The sequence below is a fragment of the Xyrauchen texanus genome, chromosome 27 (genome assembly GCF_025860055.1).
Source record: "Xyrauchen texanus isolate HMW12.3.18 chromosome 27, RBS_HiC_50CHRs, whole genome shotgun sequence".
Taxonomy (NCBI): domain Eukaryota; kingdom Metazoa; phylum Chordata; class Actinopteri; order Cypriniformes; family Catostomidae; genus Xyrauchen; species Xyrauchen texanus.
Window position 1 is genome coordinate 36,483,567 of NC_068302.1, and position 25,975 is coordinate 36,509,541.

Below are 25,975 nucleotides of genomic sequence, written 5' to 3' on the forward strand. Positions count from 1 at the left end.
GCACTGCTCACATACTCAACTCATTTTCCACATACCATTGATGTCGTTATGTCTTTCTGCTGAGTCTGGTTCCATTTGTAATTAAATTAAATGTACAAGAGCTTCATCATTATGTTTTATTGATTTTCAGTCTGTCACTTAAAGTAGACATCATTGACAGGTCAACTGGAGCCAAACATATTCAGAGACGATGGGTCTCATTCACTAATAATTGTGTACAAGTTGCTTGCTTCTGTATGCAGAATAACTTTAGACAGATACATAACAGGTGTGTTCTCACATTCATTTGTTCTTACACTTACTGATGAATCTGGATAAAACGTTAACAAATGAAAAAACTCCCTTTTAATTTCTGTTGTGGTGTAATGGATGATGGATAATGCCATACACACCACTAGGGGGTGCCGCTTGCTTACACAACGCTGACTGAAGCGTTGACTAAAGCGTTTCAAGGTAACCTTTCAATGTTAGTAATAGCGCAAGACCAAATTGCGATATCGTGTAGCCTTAATAGATACCATACCAATGTCTAAGAAGTCAAAGTTTGCTGGTTTAAAAAGGGTTTTGGATGGCTTTACCTCGTCATGTATAGGTAAGTGCCTCTTTCACAACGGGTTTTCCTCAGTTAATGTGAGAACGAGAATTATTAAAAATTTAATATTTCATGTTCTTAGGAGTACCAACCCTTCTACATTTTGTGGAATGTAGAATCATAATTCTAGAGTTTTTACTAAATGTGTTGATAATTAATTATAAATGCACCATCGGTTTTTCATATGTGCGTTTTCTTGCTTAAAACCGATTTGCCGATGGTTTTAATTTGGTCAATAATTGGCTGATAAATATCGGCAGCCAATACATCGGTGCATACGTAGATGTATTTGTGCGTAAAACTTGTGTGCGAGTGTGTTTTTACGCAGAACTCAAGATTCATCAAAAGTTTTAACCAACTAAAAAGTCACACGTTTGTGCGTAAAACCTGTCCAAACATGCAAACTTTTTTGTGAATCATGCAAACAGTTTTTACACAGAATGCATTTGTGCAGAATGATGTTTTACTTTTTTAAATTTTTTTTTTATTTTGTTTAATGAAAGAGACCCAGTGTCTATGAAGACCTTTGGCAAACATATTTTTCAACAATACAATCCTCTTTAAATGCTTAAAGCTCAGTTCCACTGAGTCCCACTTGAATGAATTGCAATCACTTAATTTCAAGGGAAGGCCAGATTTTCAAGTAACTACATTTTTTTCCCATTAGTCAATATCTGCGTACAGTTATTCATCATAGCCAATGCTGTAAACGGCTGTATTAACTTTGCTCCAATAAGTGGATTATTAAGCACAGCCATTTTTAAGAGTGGTCTCTTTTAACAACCCTGCTTTCTGCTCATACACATTATATTATTTGATTAAACATGCCAAAATAATAAAAATATAACCCAAGGAGATACTGTATATAAAGCTAACGGAGGAAATAGCCTTAATTCTAATGATAGGATGCATCTTGGGTTGTTGTTTTGAGCATTCGCAATGCTGATAAATTGAGGAAGGGTTTAGAGATAAGATTACCTTGCTGTCGTTTGCCAGTCATTTCCAATGAGGCCTCTGACAGAACCAGGCCAGGCTGTCTACACACAACATGCCACGATACAGTGGGAAGACAAGCCGGAGGAAATCAATTCACTACTGGCAGAGATAAGCGGTATTGTATGGACAAACACAAAGGCTTCCACCCATTTACACACCGAGGCTAATCTCCTCAAAGCTCCGGCGCCTTTCACTGCAGGAGAGGCAATAGGCAGGAAAATACATAACGGTTTTGGCCAAAATACATTGCGTATGACTCTTTCGTCAGCACAAGCAGAGGCAGCAGACTTTGGCCAAACCTAGATTTAAAGAGGCTGTATTTTCTTTTCTTTTCATTTAATTTATTTTTTGTTTTTGTTTTTGTAGATGCTTGTATTTTTAGAAAAGAAAAAAAAACTTTTTAAATGTAATGTTTAGAATAAGTATCAATTGAATTATTTTTTATATTTTAAACATAAATTCTTACATAAATTGTTGCAAACGATTCTTACATATATTATTGTAGGTGCTTTTATTTTTTATAAATCACATTTTTATGTTTTTAAATTTCATTTGATGTTTGGAATAAGTTTAAATTGAATAATTGAAGCTTGGCATGGCATGTATAAGTTCAATGGGTTTCTGTGTATATAGTTTATTAAGAATAGGGATGTGCACAAGTAATCGATTAATCGAGTACTTGTTCAGCTGTAAATATTCTACTAGTAAAAACACTACTTGAATATTGTAATATGATTTTGCCTTGTGTCTTTGCCTGCCATGGGCAACACTGGAACTGCTTCTAATTCATTCATTCATAATTCATTAATCTTCCAAATATAAAATATAATCATAAAATATGCATTTTCAATAAATGTGCTTTATAAAAACACAGGAACTATGAAAATGCATATTGCGCCTTTTGCAGATTTAGTTAATTTTGGATGCAGTTTTTATAAATGTGTAGATGCTTGTGTTATAAAACACATTTTTAAATTGCATGTGATGTTTGAACTCATTGGGTGAAACACGAGCTGAACAGATATCACATAAATTCTCACATTCTAACAGAAATTGATGCAAACCATTTATAAAATGATTCTTACATAAATTACTGCTTTGAAAACAATCATTTGAATATTAAACAAAATGCAAAAATATTATTGAAAAATACGTAAAAATCTAAGTTGCACTTTTGAATGTTCTGGCGAAAGCTGCAAGTCATACACAATGTATTTTGGGCAATAATGAGATGTAGTTTCTTGCCTTTTGGAACTCAACCATTTGTGCAAGAATGCCACAGTTTACTTAAGAGTAGTTCTACGAGTGATTTAAGCAGAAATGGGTTTTTCCTCGTGTTCCTTGAATGAGGCCCATTGGAAGAAATAACCTTGGAACAATGTTCATTTGTTGAATGTGTAATTAATTGTGTAATTTTTTTTACTATCAACATTTTATGCAATGCATCTGTAAACTGGGTGTTTTTCCTTAATTACAGTAGCTTAGCTCCTATATAGCTCAACAAATCCCAAAATATGTTAATGATGTTGAAGTCACAGCCTTTACCAATATGCAGGTCACTTTTAATTGACCCCAATTAAGATGGTCCAGACCCCAGCAGCTGTGTCTCATAGAGATGTATGTCTGTTGGGTGCCTGGCGTCAACAGGTTGAGTGAGGTTTAGTTCAGTCTTTCACCACTTCTTCTACTGCATAGCTCACTTGAATTCTTCCTAGATATTTCCCTGAAAACAGCTGCAAAAAGACTCCAGCTCAGTGCATACACACACCACTGAGGGCCATTTTCCACTCTTCATGGCCCCTCGAACTGCTGGTGAATGATGTGGCACTGCTTGTTTTCACTGTTGTGATTTATTTGGGCTGTTCGGATGAATGAGCGCAGATTTAACAGCTGACGTTTTTATCAGCCGTAATGACTGGGCAAGGCATGAGCTTTAAATGGGTCAGAGTATTATTTTGCTGTTTTTAAATAGATTTTGGTTTTGCCATAAATGGAAATAAATGCAGTTTCACTGCTGTGGGAGAAATTCACTATGAAAAGTGACAGCGTCGTTTATATGCACGCACTGTCCAAAATGAAAGGGTTGGTTAGTTTGATTCAAATGATGATGTCATTTAATCACCCTCTATTGATTTTCTATTGTTGTCTAGTATTTTGTTATTTTCAAAGTAGTCACCCTTTGCCTAAATTTTGCAGAAATATACTCTTGGCATTTTCTCAACCAACTTCTTGAGGTGTCACCCTGGGAAGATTTTTTAAACAGTAATGAAGGAGTTCACATCTATGCCTGGCACTTACTGGCTGCTTTTCACTATTATTCGGTCAAAGTCATCCATTTTATACATTTTTTTTTTTTTTTTTTTCAAATAAAATTTTATTTTTGTCATTAAAACTAATCTCAAACATTTACGGATACGCCTTCAGATCAAAAGGTTTAATCTGAAGTTAAGTTGAGAAAGAAATGTAAAAGTGCAGCTGTGGCAGTTCATATTGCTGAATTTGAAGGCTCTGTCCTCTGGTTGGTTTACTCTCGTTCTCTCTGGCTCATCTTGAAGTCTCTTAAGCAAGCTGCCCACCGATCGATGAGTCTGATCAGCCAGATTCTCTCAGGGTTGCGTTGGCTAAGTGCTCTCACTGTTGTTGCTAATTAAAACCCAGACAGTAAAAACAACCATCACCTGCTATCTGCTCCAACTGACAAGCTGCAGCTGCATGTTTGGAGACGTGCCATACATGCCGTCTACTTGCCACAATGTCCTGGCATGTATGTGCTGTATGTCCTGGCTCTTTTTCTCAGTCTCTCTTAGGACTGAAACATGCATTACACAAGTACGAGAATGCTCCCACTTCTAGCTACGCAAGCTTGATTTTTTACAACACAAGTATGCAGGGTTTCCACAGTCATGGAAATCTTGGAAATATCAGGGATTTTCTAAATTGTGAAATCATGACAATTAAAGCTGACGTGTGTAATTTTTTGGGGATTGTCAGAATTAATATGCAGAGTCATGTGTAAGTTAGTCATTTATAGGTTGATTGCACCTAAATGTCTAACACTGTGGCATCTAAGTTTTTTGAATGGCCTGTCAAGCATGGCTGAGGCTAGGGGGGCATTGGCCCCATACATTTTTCTTGTTGAAGTCAGAATATTATTATCGGGATCAGTTTTATTTTCGTCATGACAAAGAAGAGAATAGACTAAATGAACAATTTGCTATCATTTACTCACCCTAATGTTTACAAAGCATCACGTTCCTTTTCTTATTTGAAAAGTGACTCATGCTGTTTCTGTTGTTTTCTCACAGTACTGGTATGAAGGCAATGAGATGGGAGACCTGCCCGTAGATTTCTCCATTGTGTGGGATGGTGACTTTCCCATCGACAAACCATCTTCCATGCGAGGTAAGTGTCATTACCTGTGCTAAGGCAAGTTCCACTATTGCTCAATATTCTATTGCTCTTACTTGCATTTCGGAATTTGGTTTAAGCACGTAACATGTGCAATAGTCACAAATGATATAATTTCACCTGGCAGACAATAAAATGTCTGACTTGAATTTAAGGAGGGACCCGATCCATATCTAGTCACCGGAATATCTTATGGGTGATCTTAAGGGTGGGCTCTTTTGAATTGGGCCAGTAAGTACCCACTTATAACACCTTAGAAAATGCAAAGCATTGCCCTTATTACCACCCACAAAAACCTAGTATCATCAAGTTAAGCTCTGTTAGGAACCATTCACACCAAAAACTGCGGAAAGACACTGCACATTGAGTGTGGCTACATGCAAACCAAAATGCTTATAACTATCAAAAATCAGCTTATTCAAAAAAATGTGTTTACATGAGACTTGATATCATCAGATTAATTGATCTTAGCTTTGACATCAAAAAGTAAACAATCATGCCCACAACACATTTGATAAGCCAGTAAATACTGTCGTAAATGTGTTTACATGCCACACAAGATCAAAAATCTAGAGAGCAAACATGTTTGTGTGCCGATCGGTTTATGTTTATGAATCACATCAATATTCGTGATAGTTCACCCCTCCTCGCATATGACCTTTCTAACACTAAAAGTGTCTTACAAAAAATAAATGACGAATGTTTTGTATGAATGAGTGATCAGGATGGATTTTACATCATTTTGTAGCAAAAACTCTAGACTACAAGATCCAGTTCTCAAAGGTCTTGTGGACAAATGTTTAGTATGTGTTATATGGCCTTATTTCAATGACTTAAAATGTTTGTTTTTTTTTAAAACCACGCATAAACGTTATCTTCTCAAAAATACAAACATGTACACACATGTTGCTCATATATTATTGCAGCCCAGTTTGTGCTTAATACAGTGTTATCAGACTTTAGCCATTAATGCAAGCAACTGAAAAAAGCACAAATTCATTCATACAGTTCCTCGGAATAATGCAGTTCTGCCTCAGATTTTTTACATTTTATGGAGATGACTGTTGAGGCAACAGAGCAACATTCTTAAGCCCTCAAGTGGCTTTGTACTGTCGAAGCCAAATAGTTCATAAAAAGAAAAATTGAGGTTATCCTCCCTACATTCATATTTTATTAACCTTCCCTGCATCCTCTTGAGGTGAGAGGGTGTTACCTTTTGAGTAAAGTGGAACTTAATGTATCTTTTATTTTATTTCATCTGGATTTCAAAATCTGTTCAAACACTCTCTGTCAGATATTCTCACAGCCAAGACAGCATATATTATTGATAACAAGATGTCTGCCTGTTTCACGCTTATATAACATCACGTTACTGCCGAGAATGGCTTAGAATCCGTGTCCGTCAGCTTTTATCCTGTTCACACCTTCGTCAGTTTGCACTGACTTTTAACACTTTAAAAAATATGAACCGGAATACTTCCAGGAGTCAATATATCTCTTGAGGATAACTTCATCAAGCGCTCCATTACCAAGAGTTTTCTGTGGTTTCAGAGGAATAGAGCCAGGAGAGAAACCAAAATAGACAAACTCATAGCTCACTGTGTGTCTGCAGATACAATCGCTGTGGTAAATGATTGGCCATGTGTGCTTTATTAGTCTGTGGTCGTGTTTTCAGTGGTCTTCTATTCGTAGATCAGAGGGGCAATTCAACTTTACACCAACCTAGCTTGAGCCACCTTGGTTCTCTGGTTGTGTTCCAAACTAAAGTGAGCTGGATACTTGGAATGGGCATTTTCGAGTAATTGTAGTCGAGTACTTTAACCCATAAAAAAACAAGTCATTGATAACTCGTAAATTAAAATGTCAGTTAAATATATCAAGTATGACAAATATGTGGAATTAAAAAAAAAATTTATTTACAGACGTTACCAAGAATGGTTTCAAAATAAGCTAACTTCATCAAATTATCCTTATCTTTTGAGGAAAAATGTAAATAAATAAAAAATATGCATTAAAAAATACAAAAAAAGATTTGAAAATAACAGTAAAAAACATTTGCACTCACCCAGAGCTTACATTACACACGGCATTAGGGTAATGTACATATAGAAAATCTCACATTTTTATCATTTCAAATTATTCAGAAAAACAAGTGATGAATGTTGGCTTGTTTTAAAATGCGCTCTGCCCGTGTTCAGATATTTAACGCACAAACCATTCTGAAAAGCTTTAGAGTTTCTTGTACCGCTTCACATTTCCTTTCAACCATAAAAACAGATCCTTGTCAGCTGGTATGCATGACTCCAACAATAACCGAATACCAGTACAGTAGAATTCAATAATATTCAAAATAATACAAGTATTGCCACCCTTGGCTTGCTTGAAAGCCCAGAAAGCCGCCATCATGGGGCCTGGGTAGCTCAGCAAGTAAAGACGCTGACTACCACACCTGGAGTTGCAAGTTCGAATCCAGGGCATGCTGAGTGACTCCAGTCAGTCTTCCTAAGGAACCAATTGCCCTGGTTGCTAGGATGGGTAGAGTCACATTGGGGTAACCTCCTCGTGGTCGCTATAATGTGGTTCTCGCTCTCGGTGGGCACGTGGTGAGTTGTGCGTGGATGCCGCGGAGAATAGCGCAATCCTCCACACGCACTAGGTCTACGTGGTAATGCGCTCAACAAGCCACATGATAAGATGCACGGATTGACTGTCTCAGATGAGGAGGCAACTGAGATTCATCCTCAGCCACCCGGATTGAGGCGAGTCACTACGCCACCATGAGGGCTTAGAGTGCATTGGGAATTGGGCATGCCAAATTGGGGAGATAAGGGGAGAAAATCTAAAGAAAAGAAAGTCTCCATCATGTCTCCTCTCATACAACACCTCAAATTTTAACCAATTGTAATTGGGAGATTTGGTAGAGAGATCAAGAGGCAAATACGCAAAGGAAAATCTATTTGCAATATTCAAGTAGTGTTTTTGAAAGTTGACTATCTGGTGCAGAATGAGTACTCGATTTGTCGATTACTCGTGCGCATTCTTATTGCCTACCTAGACAGAAGATTTTAGGCATCATATACATGCACTCCAGATGTGAAGGCCTTAGGGGGCATTAACAAATATATTTGCATTTCTTTCACTTGTTTTCTATATAAACATGTGCTAGACGGACATTGGAGTGCTGCATATGTTTAGACACCGTATCAAGTTAAAATAACTTCTTACCATGGGACCACCCATGTATTTTTTGTAAGGGTACCTAGGCAGCATTTTTAGGCATCATAGGCACGATTCTGACATGAAGGCTGTTCCAATCCAAACAGTACAGAGCAAAATGAAGGTAACATGTTTTGTTGAATATTTAATGCAGTATCGCATGTGTCATTTGTGGATAAAGCTATCGAGACTGCAGAGCAACGAGTTCAGTGAAAATTTTCATCAACAATGCCAGACAAGCTTGCTATCAGACTCTCTTAAGCATTAATGGCATCTCTTTTACGCTTCGCAGTGTTTTTAACTTGACTTTGCCACCAGGACACTGAAAAAACAGTGAGATATGCTATAATGATCGAAGACATTCTTTTAGCGCATGTTTACATATAAAAAAATAGCACAGATGGACGCAAAAGTGAGTTTAGTGCAAATGGCCCATAAGGGCAGTATCATTTTGCTTCATGTGAAGAGTGGTATTTGCATTGTGAATGTAAGTGACCATTAACTGTGTTGCTACCCATGAAGGCCATTTCAAATCATTCTCCTTAGAAGGTAGCTGCCTGTGGAGACAATAGTGAGGCAGCGTACTAGGGTTTGAAATAGTGTTTCTGTTTATAGAATTCAACCTAAACTCCCACCAAACCAGAACAGCTTGGTTCTCGTGCTTCATAGAGGCCTAGGGTCAGATTTATTTGTTTGTGTGGGCAGCACAGTGAATCATGACACAGTAAATGCAGGCGTGGGCTTTGCCTACCTTCCCCTTACAGTTCAAATATCGATTGGCACCGCACAGCTGGCGCCACTCCAAACATGCCCTGCTTTTAACTGGCCAGCTGAGAGTAAGGCTATATTCTCACTGTCTCTGTCTGTGTGTCTGTTTGTGTAGCTCTCTTGTACAAGTGTGAAGCTCAGAGGGACAGCTGTGGACTGTGTCTGAAGGCAGACAGCATGTTTGAATGTGGCTGGTGTCTTGCCGATAAGAAATGTCTCCTGAAGCAGCACTGTCCATCACCCGAACACAACTGGATGCATCAGGGACGACGCAACATACGCTGCAGTCATCCTCGTATCACCAAAGTAACACACATTTAAATAGCTAATTCTAAATAGGGACTTTTTACTTTTACATCACCCAATGAGAAACCTTTGTTTTCTGTCTCTCTGTAGATCCACCCACTGACGGGGCCGAAAGAAGGTGGCACACGCGTGACCATTGAGGGAGAGAATCTGGGGCTGCAAGTTCGAGAGATTACGTATGTGCGAGTGGCGGGGGTGCGTTGTTACCCTGCAGCTTCTGAATATATCAGCGCTGAGAGGTGAGATATACATAATATTCTATGCAACATGAGAGGCTATTCATGTTTCAGTGTGCCCTTTCTATAAATGCTTCAAGACATTTCATATTACTCCAAGGTACTTAATGAAGAGACATTGTTATGGTACATGTTAAAAAGGTCATGGTACCATGTCCAAAAAATGTGGTAATGTTATGGTACATATATATTTAAAAAAAAAACATGGTATTACCACGGTACTGTGTTTAAAAACAAATGTGTTAGTACTATGGTGCCATATCCCAAAAAATGGAATTACAATAATACTTGTCCAAAAAAAATGTTTGTTACATGGTGCCATCTTGAAAACATTGTATTACTGTAGTACATGTAGATAAAATATGGTATTACCATAGTACCGTCTCCAAAAAAGTAACATGGTGCCTTATCCATAAAAATTGTATTACAATGGTACATGTAGAAAAAAAAACATGGTGTTATTGTGACATGTCCAAAAAAATACTATGGTACATGTAGGAAAAGTCATGTTACCATAGTACATTTCAAAATAACATGGCTTTACCATAGTACCATCTCCAAGAACTCAATAACAATAACCAATTCCCAAAATAACATGACTTAACCATAGTACAATGTCTCCAAAAAAGATGGTATTACCATGGTACATTTTCAACTTAACATGGCTTTACCAAGGTACCATGGCTCCAAAACACATGGTATTACCATAGTACATGTCCAAAATAATTGGTTTTACCATAGTATATGTCCGAATAACATGGTTTTACCATAGTACATTTCCAAAATAATTTTTCTTTAACGTAGTACCATGTAACAACAAAAATAAAACATGCAATTACCATAGTACATGTCCAAAAATGACATGTTATTAGGATAGTATAAGTTCAAATAACATGGTTTTACCATAGTACCATGTTCCATTTTCTTTTTTTTTTACCATGGTAATACATTGTACTTTTTAGTATTTCTGTCTGTATTGTAGCTTCCTAGCTGTTTGGGTTCTTGGAAAAATACCGTAGCCGTGTTACTAGTTTATGTCACTTAGTTAGTATCGCCTGTTTTGGCAATGTTGATTTCAATGTGTGTGTATGTGTTTGTCCTGCAGGATTGTGTGTGATATGGAGGAGTCTCAGATATCAAACCCCCCTGGTGGTCCGGTGGAGTTGTGTATCGGTGACTGCAGCGCAGAGTATCGCACCCAATCATCTCAAACATACTCTTTTGTGGTGCGTGCCAAGATTATTCTTAATACATCTTATTATTTTTTTTACTGTAGAACGCCTCATCTCCTGGTTTGTGGTGATCTAGGCTCAGCCAATCAATAACTACCCATTTTTGAGACTCAGCCAATCAGATTTCCTATCTAAAACCAATGAATCTTTAAGATTCCCAATCCACCTGTCCATTAGCCAATCAAATCTGTTTGTGGCGAACATGTGATTATGCATTTCGCTGAGGGGAAAAGGGATGTAAAGAGTGCCACTGTTACTCCCTCCTCCCTGCTGAGTTTTAAGTGGTACCCAGCAGGAAAAGCTCATTAGTCTATTATCTCGAGCCCAGGAGCTGAACACACACACACACACACACACACAAATAAATGGATAGTCCTGCCTGGATTTCCTGAACATCTAATCAATAGCATCCTTGCAGCTTTAGTCGTGTAGAAAGGTAAAGCAAATGAAAACACGCACTCTGGCCAATTACACAGGTATGCAACTAATTACTTTGAAAGGACTGTACTGCAGCAATTCCTGACAGATCCTGCGCCGAAACAAACGAGCCCTGCTCGCCGCAACAGTAAACAGGACATTTCTATTACAGTGATGAGTGTAAATTCTTTGTGTAGAACCAGAACAAGAAAACAAGATCACACTTGTGTGTGTGTATCACACTGCACTGAGCTCCATCTGTTCAGAAGTTTCCACAGGGACTCCTGTCAGCCAGTGGTCAAATGTTATGGGTTTTTAACCAATAACGATATTTCGATGGCCGATGTTAAGGGGGAGACCAGGGCTAGTGGTCACAGGGGGATGTTGTCACAAGGGCTATGCAATTGAAGTCAGAAGTTTACATACACTTAGATTGAAGTCTTTAAAACAAATTTTTTAACCACTCCACAGATTTAATATTACCAAACTATAGTTTTGGTAAGTTTTTTATGACATTTATTTTGTGCATGACAAGTAATTTTTCCAACAATTGTTACACTTTTAATTGACTATATCACAATTCCAGTGGGTCAGAAGTTTACATGCCCTAAGTTAACTGTGCCTTTAAGCAGCTTGGAAAATTCCAGATTAGCCAATTAGCTTCTGATTGGAGTCAATTGGAGGTGTACATGTGGATGTATTTTAAGGCCTACATTCAAACTCAGTGACTCTTTGCTTGACATCATGGGAAAATCAAAAGAAATCAGCCAAGATCTCAGAAAACAATTGTGGACAAGTCTGGTTCATCCTTTGGAGCAATTTTCAAATGCCTGGAGGTATCACGTTCATCTGTACAAACAATAGTATGTAAGTATAAACACCATGAGACCACGCAGCCATCATACCGCTCAGGAAGGAGACACATTCTGTCTCCTAGAGATGAACGTAGGTTGGTGTGAAAACTGCAAATCAATCCAAGAAAAACAGCAAAGGACCTTGTGAAGATGCTAGAGGAAACAGATAGACAAGTATATATATCCACAGTAAAACAAGTCCTATATCGATATAACCTTTAAGGCTGCTCAGCAAGGAAGAAGCCACTACTCCAAAACTGCCATAAAAAAAAAGTTTGCAAGTGCACATGGGGACAAAGATCTTACTTTTTTGGAGAAATGTCCATAATAACCATCATAATGTTTGGAGGAAAACTGTGAAGCATGGGGGTGGCAGCATCCTGTTGTAGGGGTGCTTTGCTGCAGGAGGGACTGGTGACTTCACAAAATAAATGGCATAAAGAGGAAGGAAAATTATGTGGATGTATTGAAGCAACACCTCAAGACTTCAGCCAGGAAGTTAAAGCTTGGCCACATATGGGTCTTCCAAATGGGCAATGATCCCAAGCATGCCTCCAAAGTTGTGGCAAAATGGCTTGAGGACAACAAAGTCAAGGTTTTTGAGTGGCCATTACAAAGCCCTGACCTCAATCCAATAGAAGATTTATGCGAGAGTGTGTGTGAGAAAGGAGGCTGTAAAATAGCTCAAGGGTGGGCAAGGAGGAGGCGAGAACCGGCTTGTCAATATAAATGATAATTTAATGAAAACTTAAACCAAAACACATAAACAAACACACACGACGGACATGCCCATAATTCTCTCTCTAACCATCGTCACCGGCCGCCTTTATCCCTCGCGCGCCTCATCAGGCCGATTGGGGACCGGGCGCGCGATATTCTGATCGGCCGCGCCCCCCCCCCCTCCGCTCCACAGAGGCCTACAAACCTGACTAAGTTACACCAGTTCCATCTGGAGGAATGAGCCAAAATTCCAGCAACTTATTGTGAGAAGCTTGTGGAAGGCTACCCAAAATGTTTGACCCAAGTTAAACTATTTAATGGCAATGCTGCCAAATACTAACAAAGTGTATGTAAACTTCTGACCCACTGGGAATGCGATGAAAGAAATAAAAGCTGAAATAAATCATTCTCTCAGCTATTATTCTGACATTTCACATTCTTAAAATAAAGTAGTGATCCTAACTCACCTAAGACAGGGAATGTTTTCTACGATGAAATGTCAGGAATTGTGAAAAACTGAGTTTAAATGTATTTGTCTAAGGTGTATGTAAACTGTATCTCAGAAACCATGATGGTTTAACTACACATATTTGTGTTTTCTCTAGCAATGATTTTATATTTGGGTTTCATATGCCTAAATCAATACTCTCTTAAATCAGAATACAATTTTGTGAATTCTATCCTCCAAATTGCAATATAATTTTTTGTGTAGCAGGTGGGCAAATAACATGACATTTAAGAAAAATACACTTGTCTTGAGAACACAGTGTTCAGCCTTTCTGTTTAAATTTACCTTTATTATATGACCCTTGCCTAAATGTATGCCAGTCATGTGTTTTAAATGTAATGGGTTTATACATATTTTATATTGTTTTTTTTAACAATTCTTTTTCTCTTTCATAGTTGTTTTACTGTTGGCTGTTTAAGACCCATTTTATTTTTACCTCCTTGAAAGTGTTTTTTTAGGAAGCCACTAATTTAAGAATTTGAGGTTTTAAGCATATTTTAGTTTGGTGTGAACTTTATCAAACAGTGGCAGTCAATGGGAAAATCTGGATTTTTAAGCTTTCTGTTCTTCAGGGGTGAATGTTGTGTGACTTTAGCAAGTTTTGACATTTCAATATGCATTTTTTCCACCCAAACCCTTACAGTATATTTCAAAGTTTAGTGTTTAATGTAAAATAGGTTGCTGTAAACAAACGTTGCAAAAAAGAGTCTCTGAGGGTTAAAGGGATAGTTCACCCAAAAATGAAAATTCTCTCATCATGTACTCACCCTCATGCCATCCCAGATGCGTATGACTTTCTTTTTTCTGCAGAACACAAATATTTTTAGAAGAATATTTTAGCTCTGCAAGTCCTTTCAATGCAAGTGAATGGTGACCAGACATTTCAAGCTCCAACAATCACATAAAGGCAGCATAAAAGTAATCTATATGACTCCAGTGGTTTAATCCATGTCTTCAGAAGCGATATTATAGCAGTCGATGATAAACAGATTAATATTTAAGTCCTTTTTTTTACTGTAAATCTCCACTTTCACATTCTGAAAGTAAAAGTGAAAGTGGAGATCTTTTACTAAACAGGATTGAAATATTGATCTATTTCTCACCCAAAGTGATTGCATCGCTTCAGATGAAATATATATATATAAACAACTGGAGACATATGGATTACTTTTATGCTGCTTTTATGTGATTTTTGGACCTAAAAATCTTTGATTGTGTTCTGCAGAAGAAAGAAAGTCATACACATCTGAGATGTTATGAGGGTGAGTAAATGATGAGAGAATTTTCATTTTTAGGTGTACTATACCTTTAATAGCAGGTTCCATTGTGACAATTTACTCCATATAGTGTAATATGCCTTGCTTATGGTTAATAACCAAGCAACACTGAATTAGTTTGTTCTAAACATTATCATCACTGTCAGAGGAACCAATCTGTTCACCATTCAGGATCTCTGAACTGTCTTTCCTCTAGACTCCAAGTTTTAGCCGAGTGCGGCCAGAGAAAGGGCCCATGTCTGGAGGGACGAGACTGACTATCTCAGGCCGACATCTGGACGCCGGCAGTGCTGTGACTGTGTTTTTGGCCCAGGAAGAGTGTCTGTTTGTCAGGTGAGCAGCGATTGCCAGAACCGGATCTTCTGGTGCGAATCACATCTGTGTCTCACGACATCTGTGGGAAGCAAAATGTGTCATTTCCACATCCAATCAAATGAGTACACATGGACATCCTTAAATATGTCCACATGCTGACAGTGATTTTACTCATCGGTTGAGCCAAGAAACATAATGCTTTAATAGTTTTCCTTGTTGGTGGATAATGATTAAATTGGAATAACAGCTGCTTATATGACAAGCAATTTTGTCATTTCCCTGCTGAAAAGACTATATTAGACCAGCATGTATATCTATGTTGGTTTGGCCTGTCGTAGCTTGTGGATCAGCATTGCTGATGCCATTTCTCCCAACCTATCTAGATGACAAATGCCCAAATCCCCTATAAAACAGACCAGACTAACCGACTTGGCCAAGCTGGAAGAAGCGGTGCTTGTCTTTTCTGTTGGGCCATGATGTCTTTTTGAATTCATAGGATTATAAAGGACAAAATAATATTGATTTGTGTATGTTAATGGTCTTTTTTTGTTCCAACAGGAGAACGGTGCGTGAGATAGTGTGCGTGACTCCACCATCAGCGTCAGGCTCTGGGGCTTCATCGGTCAAGCTGTTCATCGACAAGGCAGAGGTCACCAGTGATACACATTACATTTACACAGAGGATCCAACCATTTCCAACATGGAGCCAAATTGGAGTATTATAAAGTAAGTAAATACACAGTCACATGCTCTGTTCCAAACCCTAGTGGGCTTAATCACTGTTTACAGTCTACATACGGAAATATCTCCTGCTACCTTCTAAGGGGGCCGTTCAGACCGAACACATCTTGCGCTAAGAAAGCTACAAGCAGCGCAACAAATGGAGCAGAACGCATGTGTCCCGAGGCGAGCTTTTAAAACCTGACACAGCATCTAACGCGGTACAAAACAGATTTCGGTCTTTCCCAGTTTAAGTAGACATGAGCTGTACTTGTAAGGTACTTTGACAAAGGCTGCATCAGAAATTGCGTACTGTCATAGTATGTACTGCATTTCATGAATGACATACTTCATCTGTGACCCAAATACTGTATATGACAGAGTACCAACAACCGGGAGAATAATTTACTCTGGCTTTGTTAAACAAGCACAAGCACCCACTAAGCGGTCCCCTTAGCTACCTTGGCCATAAAGTATAGTACAGTGCCCAGTTGAGGTGTACTTCAGCATCTCGCAAATGTAGTAGGCCATCCAGATATTTCTAGCCTGCTTTTTTATGAATGCTAAGGATCCGGACATCCTACTCCATTGTTATACTGTTTTATTTGCATACTATATACAGTAGAAGGGAAGTATGCATATTTCTACTTAGCCATCATTTTTGTCTTATCAGTGAAGAATATATATTGTGGGAACACTCCCTTAGATTTTTAACAAAACAAAATATAAGGTATCTTAAAAAGCAGTATAATTTTGTTGCTTATTGTTAGTAAAGGCTCAGGCAGACAAAGCATGACCGTGATACCTATAAATGCTGTCTAGTTAGGCAGTTTGATAGGGTTTGCAACAGAGCCACACAAATGCCCACTCATTACTCAATTTGAAGTATGAAGCGAGTGTCTCCCGTCTAACTGAAGTGTTGCTTGTTTGTTCTGACAGTGGCAGCACCACCCTTACTGTCACAGGAACCAATCTGCTCACCATTCAGGAACCCAAAGTCAGAGCCAAATTTGGAGGAGTGGAGACCACAAACGTGGGTTTCTTATCCAACTGTCCTTCTCTCTGTCCCCTACCATTATAAGAGTCATTACAAACAGAATGTTTTGAACGAGAACTCTTGAGCGAATGTTCTGTAAATGCTCCTCTGCAGGTTTGTACTATGGTGAACGACTCTGTGATGACATGCTTGGCGCCGGGCATCATCTACACCAAACGGCAGGCTCCTGAGAGCGGAATTCACCCGGATGAGTTTGGATTCATCCTGGATCACGTTTCCGCCCTTCTCATCCTCAATGGAACTCCATTCACGTACTACCCTAACCCAACCTTTGACCCGCTTGGGAATGCGGGGATACTGGAGGTCAAACCAGGGTCACCCATCATTCTAAAGGCATGACCTCTGTTCTAATCTTGTTGTTATTAGTTTTAATTACTGTAATAATTTGTATTGAGACTTTCATTTAAATAACATTTTTCACGATTTGCATTTTGATTGAATCTCATAAAGAAACGTCCAAGTCATATTCAATCACCGATAACGATCACCTGAAAATCAAATAAGGTTAAAATAAGAAATTAAGACTTTGCATTGTGACATTACTTTCATATTACCTGATTGTCATAACTGAAGATAACATAAATAGATCATTCTTGCTACTGTAAGGGGCCGTCCAGACTGGAAAACGAAAAAATCTAGATGCAGCGCAACAAAGATAACAAAACGCAGGTGTTTGAGGTGCGCTTTTAAAAGTCAAGCACATGTTTACATAGAATAAAACTTTTGAGAAACAGCGCAGACGGATGCAAAGACGCATCTCGTTCAGACACTGTGATTATTTTTATTTTTGTGATGATCATTATACATTACAAACTGTACATTAAATACTACTATATACAGTATACTCACAATTGTACTTTACAAAAGTACTTTACAATTAAAAAATATAACATTATTTATATCACATATTTAAATGTTTTTAACTGTAATAATAATGATGTTGCAATGAAAAAACCGTAAAGGTCTTTTAAATAGTCTTAATTTTCTCTTTTCTTTTGATTACCACAATAAGAAATTAATGTTATCAGATTACTTTTCATTACTTTTGGATTACTTCACATACAGTATGTGAATATAGTCAAAAGAAAAGCAATATGATCTCGAAGTCTTTGAATTCTGCCTTCTGGATGCAAACAAAACATGTTTGAATAATGTTATGAGTAATGTAGCTATTATTATATATTAGAAAAAAACGTAGTATTAACTTAGAAAACAACTCAGTATTTTTTTAAATATCCCACATGCAATTCTTCACAGTTTTCGTGAGACTCAAAATGATGTGTCAAACAATGTCCTTTTTTGGTTTATTCAAAAAATCACTGAATGTAATTTATGATCCATTCATTTCCCAACAGGGAAAGAATCTCATTCCCCCCGCCCCCGGAAATGCCCGTCTGAATTACAGCGTCATGATTGGAGAAACACTCTGTCTGTTAACAGTTTCTGAATCTCAGCTGCTCTGCGATTCGCCAGATCTGACCGGAGAACAGCGAGTGATGGTGAGCTTTACGCAGTCATGACATTTTTTCATCATGCAGAATAAACACTTAATTCATAACGTGCCTCTCTTGCAAACGAAGAGGAAAGCAGGCTCGCCTCTCAATAAGGTGATTTACAGGCCAACATTTATCCCTTTGTATATCAACTAATAAATGTGGCAGAAAATGTATGGATGGCCTTAAGCTGGCAAAAATGCTGAATGTTTGGTTTGCACAGACTAGGGCATTGTACGTCTTATTTAATCAATCTTGTAATAAACCACTGCCAAATAGCCATTTTTTACCTTAATGCTGAAATGGAAAACATAAAGGTCAACTGGAAGAGGCTCGCCGTACATTAAATACTTATTAGGATTATACGGGAGAGCTGATACAAGCAATTTCCTCTTAATCTAGCTATCTGCTCTCCCGACAGCTCAAACAATTATTACGAACAGCAGACAGAAGTCCTTCATAACCTTCATGAGAACACCATGGCAACGTCCAAGAGCCCTCTAATTTCGGTCCGCCACCTAAACTCCATCAGAATTAATTGATTAGCACAAGCCCTATGAACGCAGGATTGTGTGTATCAAAGATTACGGTGTTCAGAGATCCGATGATGAAAGTTAAAGGCTGTTTTTGAATCCAGAGTTTGAAGAAGCACTTGTTGAGAGAGAAAGTGAAATAGTAGTGTGAGTGAGAATGCAGAGATGACGCATATCGACAGCTCACCAGGTTACACTTTGTTCTTCTCTATTCGCAACTCTCAATAATTCATGCAGCTATGCAGCTCTCAGTGAGCAGCGGTGGAAAGGTGAAACTTGTTAGGACAGATGGTAGGATGCCGTACTTAATTGGTCCATGAATAGTACAAGGCTGAATTCCTGGTAGCACACCTCAGTCGGACCAAAAATGCTTAACTAAACCTCTATAACCTGCTGATTTGAGCCTAATTGCTGTCACACCTTTGACAAAGTGACTTTTTGAAGTAGTGTGATGTGGATTAGTTCTCACTGCGTATGACGGAGGCAGATATGAGTTGTTCTCTCATGTGAACAATGTTGAAGAAGTTACTTTGAAATTGAAGTTTGTAAAGGTACAAGCTTTTCATAACTTCAAGTGGTTAAATCAGTAGTTTTCAACCAGTTTTGCTTCTGGACCCAGATTTAACATTGGCCATCAAGTGGTGATCCAACACAATACGAAAAATGTCATGAAAATTACAAATGCAAAAAGTTTAGAATGTGAAAAGTATACAAATGCAAATGTTTACGGAGTTTGAAAGTTTAAAAGTAATCAAAAATGTCCATTCAAGTTAACAATGAAATGTATTGTTGTTCGATATTTATTAAGCCAATTATTCCGAAATTATAGTCTGAACAAACCATTGTTATCCCCTATCCAAACAGACCTGCTACAACAACTAAGTGTCAATTCTTAAAAATAAGTAGTTTGCTACTCTACAAGCTACTAGCAAGTAGCTATCTAGTTTGAAGCCATTTAAGGGCAGGGCTCAACATTAAGCATTGTGATGTGCTTGTCCTTCGGACAAATAAATAGTAAAATATTAAATGGTCTGCACTTACAGTATATAGCACTTTTTTAACTTCAGCGGTTTTCAAAGCGCTTTACACTGTGGACTCATTCACCCATTCACACTCCCACACCAATGACGGCAGAGCTGCCATGCAAGGCACTAGCCTGCCATTGGGAGCAACTTGGGGTTCAGTGTCTTGCCCAAGGACACTTCGGCATGTTGAGTTGTGTGGGCCGGAAATTAGTGGCCAACCCACTCTACCACCTGAGCCACAGCCATCCTAAATTGGTCATTCACTTGTCCGAGTAAAAAGGTTATTTTCCAGAGAGAAAAATGTATTGCTTACATGCTCGAGTAGTAACGTGTCAAAGTTTTGATTGTATGAATTCTAAAATTACGACAGATGGCAAACCTAATAGTACTATACCTATGCAATCAATTATATTCTCTGGGACAAAAATGTAAACTGTGCTGGGTAGTAGAGGTTATTTTATGTTACATTTCCGCACGGTAGTCAAATAAATGAAAGCATCCATCACCATCATTTACAGCAGGGGTGCTCAAACTTCTATGGAATAAGATCTACTTTTCCATCATGTTATTGCTGCAAGATCTACCATACACAAAATATACATGTACATTGTCATAATAATACCATTTCAGTAGCCTTTAGTGAAATTTGATGATTTTTTATACCAGTTTCAATACCACAACAAACAGTAGCTTAAATTATCAAGTTATTATTCTAGAGTATTAAACAGTCAGTAATAAAATAACAAAAGAAAAGAAATAGAAATTAAACAAATGAAAAAATTAAAATTAAGTATTCAATTAAACTCAAACATACTAGTGGTCTTCCCTGTATGACTAATACATTAATACTTTAGAGTTATATTTGGTTTTGTCATTTTCTTGTTATTGTTGTTTGATTAATATTAAGGATAGCCTACCCTAGACAGCGGCAGGTCTATTAGGTTACATTAAAAATTACAAGTCCTACATTTGATGCCAAGACAGGCAGAATTTTTAAATAAATTTGACCCTTTAGGTGCAAACATTCTTGGAGCACACGCTCATGTAAAGCACGCCGCACACACACAAGCCTTTTGTCAGTCAAACAGCGTGCAGCTACTAGATCACTAGAGAATGATAAAATTACGCGGTCTCGATTTTTTTTTTTATTGACGTTTTTATCAGGCTCCTTTTCATTCGGGTGGCAGGGATGCAAAAGTGGAGGGTAGTGATTACAGTGACACCCGGGACGGAGAGGTGCGGCTGTGAGTGGGGTGGTCAAGGGCTTCTGTCCGGGGGCGGGGGGGGCACAGCCACTCCTATTCAACCCACCCACCCATCCCCGCCTCACCCGCCCCACCCCCCAGCTACGCCCCTGGTGAACAGCCCCTTACTCTCCAACACTGCTGACCAGGTAGAGGAACAAGTGCATAATTCTGAAGTGCATTTCACTGTAATTCTGATTGTGTTCTGATTTCATCCAGGAGGAAACAGTGTGAGTGCCCTCAGCCAATCAAACACCCTAATTATGACCCACTAAAGTCAGGAGGACTTTTAGACTGGAGAGCTCACTAACAAGAACAAACGTTTGTTTCTTTTGTGTGTGTGTGTGTGTGTGTGTGTGTGTGTGTGTGTGTGTGTGTGTGTGTGTGTGTGTGTGTGTGTGTGTGTGTGTGTGTGTGTTTTTAGATTCTAGTAGGAGGTCTGGAGTATTCTCCTGGCATGCTTCACATCTATTCCGACAGCACTCTCACGCTGCCCGCCATCATCGGGATTGGAGCGGGCGGAGGCGTTCTTCTCATTGCCATTATTGCGGTGCTCATTGCCTACAAACGCAAAACCCGGGACGCCGACCGCACACTCAAACGCCTGCAGCTGCAAATGGACAACCTGGAGTCCCGAGTCGCACTAGAGTGCAAAGAAGGTACATGTCTAAGCGAATGAATGAAATTGATAAAACTGCTGAATGTAGTTTTAAATGATTTAATTCTTCATTGTGAATTGCCCATAACATGCCCTTATGCACAACATGTGGAGTATTTTTAAAAACATTTAATAATATAAGTAATCAATGTTTGAAATGCCACTTGTGAAAATTTTATATAATACAGTGGATCTAAAAAGTCTACACACCCCTGTTAAAATTCCAGGTTTTTGTGATGTAAAAGAATGAGACAAAGATAAATCATGTCAGAAATGTTTCCACTTTTAATGTGACCTATAATGTGAACAATTCAATTGAAAAACAAACTGAAATCTTTGTGGGGGCGGAAATGAAAATGAAAAACCTTTCAATAAACTGGTTGCATAAGTGTGCACACCCTCTTATAACTGGGGATGTGGCTGTGTTCAGAATTAACCAATCACATTCAAACTCATGTTATATAGAAATCATTACACACCTGCCATCATTTAAAGTGACTTTGATTAATCACAAATAAAGTTCAGCTGTTCTAGTAGGATTTTCCTGACAGTTTCTTAGTTGCATCTCAGAGCAAAAGCCATGGCCCGCAGAGAGCTTCCAAAGCATCAGAGGGATCTCATTGTTGAAAGATATCAGTCTGGAGAAGGGTACAAAAGAATTTCTAAAGCATTAGATATACCATGGAACACAGTGAAGACAGTCATCATCAAGTGGAGAAAATATGGCACAACAGAGACAATTACCAAGAACTGGACATCCCTCCAAAATGTATGAAAAGACAAGAAGAAAACTGGTCAGGGAGGCTTCCAAGAGGCCTACAGCAACATTAAAGGAACTGCAGGAATTTCTGGCAAGTACTGTCTGTGTGCTACATGTGACAACAATCTCCCGTATTCTTCATATGAATGGGCTATGGGGTAGGGTGGCAAGACGGAAGCCTTTTCTTACCAAGAAAAACATCCAAGCCCGGCTGAAGTTTGCAAAAACAAACATCAAGTCTCCCAAAAGCACGTGGGAAAATGTGTTATGGTCTGATGAAACCAAGGTTGAACTTTTTGGCCATAATTCCAAAAGGTATGTTTGCCGCAAAAACAACACTGCACATCACCCAAAGAACACCATACCCACAGTGAAGCATGGTGGTGGCAGCATCATGCTTTGGGGCTGTTTTTCTTCAGCTGGAACCGGGGCCTTAGTCAGGGTGGAGGGAATTATGAACAGTTCCAAATACCAGGCAATTTTGGCACAAAACCTTCAGGTGTCCTTTAGAAAGCTGAAGATGAAGAGGAAGTTCACCTTTCAGCATGACAACGACCCAAAGCACACATCCAAATCCACAAAACCATGGCTTCACCAGAAGAAGATTCACGTTTTGGAATGGCCCAGCCAGAACTCAGACCTGAATTCAATTGAACATCTGTGGGTGATATGAAGAGGGCTGTGCACAGGAGATGTCCTCGCAATCTGACAGATTTGGAGTGCTTTTGCAAAGAAGAGTGGGCAAATATTGCCACGTCAAGATGTGCCATGCTAATAGACTCCTAACCAAAAAGACTGAGTGCTGTGTGTAGACTTTTTATATCCACTGTATATTAAATGTATCTTTATATATATATATATATATATCTCTATATACAATTTTAGATTATATATAATTATTTATATTCCTAAAGTATATTCCAATGGTGGAAGAACACTTAATTTCTCAGAATGCCACAGTTTACTCTATATATTATTTAATTTATAGATTCACATTTTAAAATTGTTTATTTATTTCTATAAAGTTATCTGAAAACAGTGTGCTAGACATTTTTTTTTATGTTTTGATGGCTGTGTCAATTGTTTTGACAGCATTAAACTTAGTTTAGAGAAATATGTCTAATCAGCTGAGGAATATATTATTCTACATATTAGGGGGATAAAGGGTATAAGAAGTAAAAATGTATGAATTGAAAGGTAGCCAATTCTATAATTCAGAATTTTACCCAAACCTGCCTTGCACAGCCCACCCTTTTTTTTTTATAGTTCACTTATGGCCGTTCCCAGCTGTTTCCGACAGGTGTGTTGAGTGTTTTAATTAGCTACTAATGGTCTTAATCCATAGGATAAATCAAATGAAGCTGTGCTGTGCTATTTTATTGAATGCAAGGTCTTCTGTGGGTGCCCAGCTTGGAGTGTTGTATTTGGAAACTAGAGTGTTGGATGTTCTCTCACACTGCAGTACTGAGGCTGTAGCCTGGATTCTGTGTTTGACGCAGTCTTTGTGGAGCGATTGAACTGGGTCATGACGTCATAATGTCTTCATCCTTTGATGCCGGTTTTATTCACGAGTTTAAAGGATCTGTAACTCAGGCAGACGCGCCAATGTGTTATTCATGCATTCGTTAAAAGATTGCTGTAAAGAACTGGAATAAATTCAACTTTTCTGCTTGGTTTTGTGATTTAATAAGTTACCATTTCATTTTTGTGTCAGTCATCAGTGGGGATGCTTTCACAGAAAATGACAAACTCTACTGCATACATATCACTAGTGCTCGATATTGGGTTTTAATTATCGATACGATCTAGAGGGCAGGGTGACTGAGTCCAAAGTCTGAGACCACAATAAAACCTGGGATTTTGGATTTTTTTGGGGGATTATCTCTATATTTGGCTATAATTTTAAAATAGCCAAATATCAGCCAATATATCGGTCAGTCACTACATAAAAGGTATAGGTTTATCTTCAACTTCAGTAAATTTCATGTCCCAGGGATTGATTTTTGTTCAGACTAGCAAATATAATTTTGTTTTTGTTTTATGAAGGACACATGTTTTAGCCCTGTCCCAGACTTAAGTATTAAACTATGAAAATCCATTGCAAAAATGCAGATTATGACATGTTTAAAACTACGATAATATAAACAGAGTGAAATATACTCAACACATTTTTAAAATGTATTATGTAAAAATTTTAAAATAAAATTACAACTGTCCCACAGTTGTGACGTCATTTCCACCACACCAAATATTATTTAAATGTGTTTATTTAGGATGCACAAAATGTTAGCCTTAGCAATACAAAGGAGCTAGCCTTGTTATTTAAAAGAGGTCATTTGAAAAAGTCATTTACACAATACAGAATTTAGAGATGTGCTGGAAATGACACTTTGGTGGGAATTTTCATGACATTCGGGGGGAAAAATGACAAAAGTTACATAAATCTCCTGTGATGCATGTTATATGCACACCCATATTCGGTTTTCTAAGGTCTGATGGATGAATATTTTTGTTTTTTATTCTTCTCAGCCTTTGCCGAGCTACAAACAGACATCCAAGAGCTAACCAACGACATGGATGGTGTGAAGATCCCTTTCTTGGAATATCGTACCTACACCATGAGAGTGATGTTCCCCGGCATCGAAGAGCACCCGGTTCTGAAGGAGCTGGATGTAAGAGAGCTTTTACAAACTATTGGATCCATTCTTTTGTCCCCGGGTGTAGTGTGTCACTTGCAAATTGTAATAAGTAGGTTGCCACAACTCATAGACCCTTTTCTTTTAATACTTCTGCCAAAAAAAGAAAGCAAAGACACTCATAGATGTGCTTTAAAAAGATCCCCTAAGCTCTGGAGCTACTGCGGTACTGCGGTCTCTGTAGTCAACTTCACTTTTCAGCCAGATTTAATTAAAACCTCAGGCAGAATGAAATCAGCAGCCCTGCATTGCCCTGGTGGAATAGCCGTCTAGAGACATGCCTCACTAAAAAATAATGTTTTGAAAATAGTCAGCAAGAAAGAACAATTATTCTAACCATTAAATTTCACAGCAGCCAAATATATTTTTTTTTTTCCCCAATATGCATCCAGGCAAAAATCTCCTTCCTGCCTGCTTTTTTGATTTGTGTTTTTGTTCTTTGTTTTTTCCTATGTTAAAAAGGGTAGTTCACCCACAAATTTTAATTCTGTCATTATTTTCTCACCTTCACGTCATTCAAAACTCATATGACTGATTTTATTCTGTGGAACTCAAAAGGAGATGTTAAGCAGAATGTTGACAGTGCTCTTTACCATGCAATTAAAGTAAAGGGGGACTGAGGCTGTCAAGCTCCAATAATTACAATAAAGCACTATAAAAGTAGTCCATTCGACTCATGCCCTATATTATAAGCCTTCTAAAGCCATATGATAGCTTTGTGTGAGGAACAGACCGAAATAAGTTATTCACTCAAAATCTTCCTCCATCACAGCATTCAAATCTCTGCAAGTTTGAATATGAAGAAGAGCTAATGAGATTGAGAGCGATTTTAAGTGAAAGACAATTTAAATTTAAAGCTATTGTAGGGATTCAGAATCATAGAAGTCAAATATACTACTTTAATGAAATTTCCATTTTTGAACTGCATAAATATTCCTTTTGTG

At 38.2% G+C, this 25,975-nt stretch overlaps 1 protein-coding gene across 1 annotated transcript in view; it reads left to right on the plus strand.

Annotated features, from left to right (window-relative positions):
- plxna3 (plexin A3) overlaps window positions 1-25,975 on the plus strand; it is a 203,289-nt gene that overhangs the window by 158,312 nt on the left and 19,002 nt on the right. The window contains exons 11-21 of the mRNA XM_052093743.1: window positions 4,894-4,990; window positions 9,096-9,286; window positions 9,377-9,525; window positions 10,628-10,748; window positions 14,727-14,863; window positions 15,404-15,571; window positions 16,505-16,598; window positions 16,716-16,955; window positions 17,978-18,121; window positions 21,342-21,576; window positions 24,865-25,007. Coding sequence (XP_051949703.1) covers window positions 4,894-4,990; window positions 9,096-9,286; window positions 9,377-9,525; window positions 10,628-10,748; window positions 14,727-14,863; window positions 15,404-15,571; window positions 16,505-16,598; window positions 16,716-16,955; window positions 17,978-18,121; window positions 21,342-21,576; window positions 24,865-25,007 — 1,719 coding nt within the window. The remainder of the gene's footprint in view (window positions 1-4,893; window positions 4,991-9,095; window positions 9,287-9,376; window positions 9,526-10,627; window positions 10,749-14,726; window positions 14,864-15,403; window positions 15,572-16,504; window positions 16,599-16,715; window positions 16,956-17,977; window positions 18,122-21,341; window positions 21,577-24,864; window positions 25,008-25,975) is intronic.